At 50.0% G+C, this 8,335-nt stretch overlaps 1 protein-coding gene across 2 annotated transcripts in view; it reads right to left on the reverse strand.

Moving 5' to 3' along the window:
• Window positions 1-7,740, reverse strand: part of LOC144153782 (sphingomyelin phosphodiesterase-like) — a 68,679-nt gene extending 60,939 nt beyond the window's left edge. Inside the window, exon 1 of one of the 2 annotated variants that reach the window (XM_077685510.1) lies at window positions 7,433-7,740. In XM_077685510.1, coding sequence (XP_077541636.1) covers window positions 7,433-7,443 — 11 coding nt within the window. In that variant the 5' untranslated portion in view covers window positions 7,444-7,740. The remainder of the gene's footprint in view (window positions 1-7,432) is intronic. The other variant, XM_077685511.1, reaches the window with a different exon arrangement.
• Window positions 7,741-8,335: the final 595 nt, after the last annotated feature.

Genomic DNA, 8,335 nt, shown 5'->3' on the forward strand with positions numbered 1-8,335 from the left:
AACACGTTGGGTTCCTGTATCGTTTTAAAGTTTTTCTTCGTTTCTCTTTGCCCATGATGTACATTGCCGTTTTTTTTAAAGTGATTAATCGCCGTAGCCTCTCCAATGGTGTATTTTTGTGGGGATGGAAGGCACAATGCATGGTTTGGTCTGTTTTCACGATATTTTTAGTCGTGTATCCGTTGTTCTTTCTCCAATTTTTAGACCGAAAAGTATACGCTGCATCTTTCAAGGTCAATAATCACGTCGCAATGACCTTCAGCCGCCGGCATGCAAGCTGCGCTTTCCTTTCTTTTCGCATCGCCGCTCGCTCGCTGGGAGCTTCTCTCATGGAGGAAAGAAAAGTTTAGGAGGGAGCGTCACGTGACAATCGTGAAGCCTAGTCATAAAAAATAAAAAGGAAAGACTGATGGGAGGTGTTCTATTCACGTGACAGGCAAGCGGTAGTTCTTTGCGCCTCATGTGGCCCTTCGCCGACGCTGCGGCTGCGTGCGTGCGCCTATCCGTTTGGTTGCCGGGACGTCCGCGTATTCGAGTTTCGGCGACGAGCCGTTGCGCGCAGCTCTGCCTGCAACCCGAAACGCGCAGCGGCCTGATCGTGCGGGCGAAGCGGTCGGACGGGAGAGGCAGAAAACATCTTTGTTTACTCGCGCTTTCGGACCCGTCGAAGTTCACGCCGCAGTCGGAGAGTTGTGTGCCGCCGCCGCGTGCAGAAGTGGAGATGATCTTTTCAACTTTGCCGCTCAGGCAAATGTAAAAGATCAACCATTTCTTTAACCATTTATTACCAAGGCGCAGTCAGTCCAAAATTCAGCAAGGTCTCTCCCAGACGTAATCTAGCATTCGTTTTTTTTATATATATATACGTATCGCACCGATCGAGCGGTCCTCAGCGGACAAACAGCCGGCGTACTGCTTGCGACGCGAGGTGGTCACACCCATCATAAGGGTTCTGAACCCTTTGTTTTCCAGTGCACTGAAGTAGATAAAAACGCACCAACACGCCGGAGCACCGATCGAAAAGGCGAACGTATGCAAAAGCGCGCGCGAGCGAAACCAAAGCTAATCTCTCACCACCTCCCCGCCGACACGACACTCGTTACGCGCGATAACTCAGCAGAATGCCAAACGCAAACGCCACAGCACACCTGGCAAGCACCGCGCAGCTGTAGGCCGCTCCATGCTTGTGAATGTTTACGGCGGCGCGTTCGAGCGATCCAACGTCAGAAGTGAAATTCGGCTTGCAGCTCGTGTGGGTGCTTCTTAAGAATGCGATCGAAGTCTCGCCTTGCTTTGAACAGCGACAGCGGCTGTACTTCCACGATACGAAGCTTGGAGCGCAACGCTGGCGAACAATCTTGTACGGCGCCTTCGGCGACGGCGCTCGCCCAGCTCGCCTCCATCTCCACCGGCGGCCAGCCGGAGCCACTAAATGCTACCGCCGGCCTGAGCGTGGTGGATTTTCCATAATGCATTGCGCGGGAGGAGCCCGAGGAGAGGAGAAAGCGGCGTCAGAGGAGGTTGGCTTGCCGAAGCTGGGCCGCGTGACGTCATGCTCCCTCCTAACATTTTTCTTCCTCCATGGCTTCTCTGTTGCAGTACCACGTGACCAGGCGAGGGTGACAGCTGCTTCGCTTGCACACTGTCGCCCAGTGTCGGCTGGGCCGCGTGCGTTCAGCGCGAGCAAACCAAGTGACTAGGCGAGGGTTTAACGGCTGATGTATACGAGAACACAGCGCTGGCTGAGTTTACAGGAACTATGCCTAGAGTGAGGCTGAGTTTACAGGAACTATGTCAGCAAAGCGCTGCTTTGCCGACGCTTGGTCCCTCAGCCTCGCCATCAACGGCGCGCTGGCTGGGATGTCTGCGCGTGGCCTTCACCGCAAGGGAAATGAAGAATCCAATCATCCAGTACGTATACAGCAGCCGACCGTTTTTTCGGGCTTCAAAAATTCAGACTTGCTGGATATTCAGGACTTTCCCGAGGAACCGCCAGTTGTCCCATTAGAGTAATGTATCTGAACAACGGATATTTCGAACAAAATAAAGCCGAAAGTTCGATTTTTCGGACAAAATTTTCCGCGACTGAGCCACGGTGCAAATCCAGGACGACGCCATTTTGAATCCTAATCACCTGGCTAGCTTCGGATTGTATGGGGATCGGCTTAACTACCGCCGGGCTAACAAACTTTGATCTTTCGCGCCATTTCGAGAGTTCGCTGCAGGGGACAGCAACATGCTGTTGTGCGCCGACATAACGGACGACGAGAACGGGCGCAAAGTGATCGCGCTGCCGCAAAGCGACTACGCCTCCAACACTCGCGACCGCCCACAACCGTCAACGCAAGACATTTCCAACGCTTTGGTGTTGTTGTCCCATGTTTACGAAAAAAACAAAGAAAAACAAAAAACAACGATTAATGCTCATTGTAAGTACACAGAGCAATCATGAAAATTGACCGGTTTTCCACTAGGGTTTTGCGTGATCACTGGGCAATTTTTTTCCCGAGGGGTCAGCTGTGAAGTTTGCAAAACAAAAGTTTTTCGGCGCCTCGCTGTCAACTACACTGTTAATTATACGCTTCGAGTGTCAGTGTTCGCGCACCGTCGCGACCACGCCATTGAACAATTTCTAAGAACAAAATTCACCCACCCTACCACACATTTGGCCCGTTTTTACAAAGTCCGATGGAAGCGAATCGACCATGAGCGGCTCGAGAAAATCGCCGGGGAATAAGCATGTTGACCGCCTGACTCACCGCTCGGTCGCCGCCGCTCGGCGATGCCTCCTGCTCGCCACTTCGCTGAGTTCGCTCTAAGCGGGTCCAGCTCTTCGTGTGCTTCGAGTAATGCGGCCTATAATGCATGCCTTTACGTTGGGACCAGAATAAATTTCGAATAAAGCGGTATTTCGATTAAATCGATTTCGTTATAACGAGGGATTACTGTATGATGTAAAACCGCACGTGCCTTACTCCGAACAAGAAGTTAAAGGCGTCGTCCACGGCTTTGAACTTGGAACTACCTCAGAAGAACTTACGAACGGCCTGCGCGTGTGGACCATCGACACCAAGATCGTCTTCGCACGCATGCTGGGCAAATCGACCAGCGCTCATCACAGCTTCGAAGGCAACACGGTTCCCCGCGACGCGTCTGCTTTTACGGAGGGGAAATGGCGTGCTACCTATACAAGGCTTCAAGACTGGTCTGTAAAGTATGCAGGAAAACGGGGCACAGAGCCGACGTATACGCCCAAAACCCGACGCCAACATCTGCTTATCGTGCAAAGAAGAAAACCCTGCGAAAGATCACAAGTGCACGCCCAAATGCACGCTGTGCAAGAAGGAACATCACACGGGATGCAAGGAGTGCGAGCTGAAATTCCGTATCCCCACAATCCCACCAAGGAACGGAAGCAAAATTTCAACGAAGCAAAGCAGTCCACGTGGTTCGTCGACGAGCGACGAGTGTAACAGAGCCGTCTACTTTGTAACACTCTGTAACAGAGTGTAACAGAGCCGTCGACGAGTGTAACAGAGCCGTAACAGAGCTGTAACACCAGCCGTAGCCAGAAGACCGAGAGGGTCGAGACAGACACTTCCGTACGCAGGAAAGAGGGGGGGGAGGGGGCGGAAGGGACACAGCTTACCCCCAAAATTTGTAGCGTGGGGGTGATTTTTAGGACTAGACCCCCGTTATATAAATGTTAATTATGAAATTACACCATCTTCCCGTAGGGGAACCCTGAGTTGTATGCGAAGCAGCCATGGGGTCGACTGAAGTTCCCATTAGTTTTCAGTTCGTCGTTTCTGTTGACGTTCAGCTTCGCGTGCCTTCGTTGTATCACTAGCTTCTTGACGTGGTTTGAATGAGTGAAGGACATAAGGCGCGTTCGTAGCACATGCTCCCGTCTCGGTTTGTAGCGCAGTGGGAAGAGCGCCACATTGCGGCCACAGAGTCGTGGGGTCGAAACCGGGCGCCGCCCAACTATTTCTTTTATTTGTAGTGGACTGCGCTGACATCATCCTAAACGCTGACGGGGCTGAAGTGACGCGCATGCGCAGTGGAGTGAGGACGGCGGACAACGACAACGAGGGAGGGAGGGAGGAACACCCCCCCCCCCCCCCCCTCGAGCATGAGATGCTCCGAATCTGAACACGTGACGATTGCAGAGATGCAAGCAGACGTTCTCACACGAAAAAGGCATTTAAGGCAAGGTACCATTCGCGACTTCTTCAGTCCCCTTTAAATGAAATAAAGTTCGTTTTTGCGACTGGCGGATTTTTCGGAGTGCTCTTTTATTCGTAGTATCTCCCGTTCCCCTCCAGGTCCGAAAAATCGGTCGGCTACTGTGTATACCTAGACGACAGGTCGCAAAATCTCAGGCAAAGGCAAGAGTTCACAAAACGCTGTGTGCAGTATCTGTTTTCGCTTGTGATAACTAGGTTTAAACGTGTTAAACGTATTTACTTCAAGCCGAGGCACGCTGCACACAGGGGTCTTCAGGGCCTGCGAACACCTTACGTGTCTCTGTTTGCAGAATATTGTTAGAACACGTCGGCAACTGGCGGTGCATTGTGTACACTTTGCGTCGCTTTGTAGCGGTTGCTGCAACAGTTATCACGTTGCTTCCGTGTAGGCGCTCCCACGTCACTGCTTGAGAAGTCTCCCGGGGCACGAACGCGTTGCTCGCAGCGGGTGGGCATGAAAGCGATAACTGCGGCACGTTACGTAAAACAGCTGATTCATAACGCACCATGACCCACCGTTGTGAGAACAGGCACTGAACCACTTACGTATGGTGTGTAGCTTGCGAGGGTGAAAAATGTCCCCCAGGTAGTAGTTATTTGATCGCGTGCACGCGCGCACGCACTCACACTGTGCGTCAACATAACAACGGGTGTAATACCCCGGCTACACTAGGGTCCGAATGTCATTTGAACCAAATGTCATTTGACTCAAATGGGGTGCTTCGAATGCCATTCAGAATCCGCCATGCTACGCTACAATTTCGATGGCATTTGAAATGGCACAGTTGCTCGCCGTGCTGCAGTGCGCTGTTGTCGCCCCGTTCCGTTTTCGTACACTTATAAAACAATGAAATTTAGTAGCAGTCTAAGGCAGTAAAATGATATCAAATTAGAAGAGACACCAGTTTTGACTCTAATGCGGTGGCTGTTCACGTAGGTTTTTTTTTTTTTTTTTTTTTTTGCAACTGACCCACTGGCTTTGAGAGTATGAAAATTAAATATGTTGATTTCATATTTTAAGTAAATGAACAGTGAACAAAGTTCCACAAACAGAAATATTTTGTTTGTTTTACGTACGAAAGTATTATAATTTTTATTGCCGCTCGAAGACGCCGCGTGCGAGAGTACTAGAAGTGGCATTTGAAATCCCAAATGTCTCTCTGGGTGCTTATTTGGCTCGAATGTCATTTGAGCCGAATGGCATTTCACAACCCAGTGTAGCAGCACAACTTCGCATTTGAGTCAAATGACATTTGATTCAAATGACATTCCGACGCTAGTGTAATAGGGGTATAAGACGTATAAACCAATCCGTAAAAATGTGCACATGGGCCAAAATCGAGATCCCCCCCTTGTATATCGTCCCGGAACTTTTTACATTTCACATTGCAATACACTGCATCACCTAGTCGTCCATCCATCGTACACCTCATCTATGCATGGGTACTTGCTGCATCAGTGGGCCGCGCAAGGCAAGCCGAAGCGAAGAGGAAGGGGTCGTCAGAGGCAGACCGTCACGCGCTTCATTGAATTCCTTGGCTTTAGACTATTCGCATTCACGTGTAAGTTTTTGTGAATAGATTCCTTTTGTACATAGATTGTAAATAGTTCGCATCTGCCTCGTAACATCGTTTCACCATTAAACATCACTCGTCTTATAAGTCCTGCCACCCCGTAACATTATCGCTTGAAACAAACCCTGAAGTGACTTCGTATGCATATTGGTGAGCTGCACACATATATCAGCAAAGGCCCGTCGGTTCGACATCTGAAAGGGCCTGCGAGATAGTAGAGAATTTTCAAAAGATGCGTTGCACCAATTTTCAGTGAAACTGCACACCGATACCCCCAAAAGGTTGAACTTAGTCCTGGGCACGTCAAAAGGTAGACAGAATAAGCTTTGCGGCAAATCCGACTTTCTCGCGAATGCTCTGCGGCTGTTAATATGATGAAGATTTTCCCTGAAAAAAAAATTTCGTCGTTGAAGCGACTCCATCATTACGTCGAGTTTTATTTACTCGTCGTGACTATGTAGTCGAGCGTGAAGTTGTGCACGATTAAGGTTTATATCTTCGGTCAAAACATGGGCTTCTACGTGAGGAGTTACATTACAGAAAAAGGCTAAAACTCTTGTTTTGTTGGAGCCATCCAGGAACAAATTATATGGCGTTGAACTACTCGAACGACAAGATTACCGTTGGAAGTTCAATGTCAGCAGGTGTCATGAATAATTATCAGTATGTTGTAGCCCTGTACACTCTTCCAGTGGTGACATATCTTTTATAAAAGTCAGCTACATTCAGCGCCTACAGCATGATAGGAATATGCTCCTCAAATTTGGCGCCTCTTGGACCAGAAGGTTGGCTGGGCGTTGCTATAACCTGCTAGGGCTTTTCATTCTTTAGAAATGTAACTTCAAAAAAGAAGCTTCGGTTGGGCGTAGATGAATCAGTCAGTCGGGCTGGTTTCCTTTCTAGCCTGTCAAGAGTTTAACGCTGTAAAAACCTTTTTTTTTTTTTTTTTTGCTACACTCCACAGATTTTCCGTCTAACAAGCTCCTCGGGCGTCATTTCCGCTTTGCAAGATGTCATCATCATCATCATCATCACCAGCCTATCTACGCCCACTGCAGGGCAAAGGCCTCTCCCATTATTCTCTAATTACCTCGGTCCTGTGCCAACTGTGACCAATTTATACCCGCAAACTTCTTGATCTCACCTGCCCATCTAACTTTCTGCCGCCCCCTGCAACGCTTGCCTTCTCTAGGGATCCACTCTGTTGCCCTTAATGACCAGCGGTTATCTTGCCTTCGCATTACATGCCCTGCCCACGTCCATTTCTTCTTAATTTCTACTGATATGTCTTTAACACCAGTTTGTTCCCTGACCCACTCCGCTCTCTTCTTGTCCCTTAATGTTACACCTATCATTTTCCGCTCCATTGCCCGCAAGATGTGAAAGAGCACTTATAAGTAGCCGGATGCTGAGAATAAGACGACCGACGAAGTTAATCTCAACACTTCTCTCCGTGCCTGCCAAAAGTTTCTATTAGTTTAACATGGCTATCCTAGCACAAATATGCTAAGGGGGATGTCCAATCAGTGTTCGTAAACTTCATCTGACAAATGGTAATAAACGTTCAATCAATCAATCAATTGGCCGTACGTTCCAAAGAGGGCTCACCTGGACTGCATCGGCTAGACGGAGCGGAGGCCGACCTCCAACGAGTGCGTTCTTTGTGTCCGCGCCCTGGTCAGCCGGCGAGCGCGGGTGAACGCAAGTGATAGCGGCGTCACTGGGGGCTCGTCTCCGGCGCTATTGGCCCGCCATAGGAGTTCGGTTTTGCCAAGGCCCGGCAACAGATGCGTGATAGTTTATCTATCCCGTAGAATGTGCTGGGCAGCTGTGTATCGGAAGCGCGCCATCTTCCACGCACGATAACCGGGGCGCGCTATTTCGCCACCATCAGCCTCTCAGCGCGGGCGGGACGCGTGGGCAGCGAAACTTGAGGCCACGACGCCGCTAGCGTGATGCAAGACACGCCGCCCCCGCGTGGTCTATAGCGTCACAGCACGCGCGCGCAGTGTGTCAACAGTTTAGATGAGCTTTCACTCAAGCCTGCTCGGGAACATGGAGCTCGCTTTTGTTTCGTCCGTGTTGGGAACTCCTGCGTGCGTAGCGTATGCCAACACTTAGTAGGCTTCCTTCATTTGTCATTTTGTACAGCTCAGAACTTCTCCAAAGCAGCTCCGTGTTAAAGCGGATGCTTCCTTAGTTGGAGAGAGAGAGAGAGAGAGAGAGAGAGAGAGAGAGAGAGAGAGAGAGAGAGAGAGAGAGAGAGAGAGAGAGAGAGAGAGAGAGAGAGAGAGAGAGAGAGAGAAAACGTTTATTGTGAGAGCATTTACGATGTTCTTGTACGAGTGGCTCCCTCTTCACAGGAATCCATGAGCTGTCTTAGCAGCGGCTGCCCTCTCGATGAGCAGGAGCTGGTCCGAGAGGCAGGGGCTGGACAGCAGTGTCTCCCACTGCTCTGAGGGATTTGAAATGCGGGGAAAGGGTGGTGGGTGCATGTTTTTTCGACACTCT

This window comes from Haemaphysalis longicornis, unplaced genomic scaffold, assembly GCF_048455015.1.
Source record: "Haemaphysalis longicornis isolate Haplotype H1 unplaced genomic scaffold, Haemaphysalis longicornis Haplotype H1 scaffold_9, whole genome shotgun sequence".
Classification (NCBI taxonomy): Eukaryota; Metazoa; Arthropoda; class Arachnida; order Ixodida; family Ixodidae; genus Haemaphysalis; species Haemaphysalis longicornis.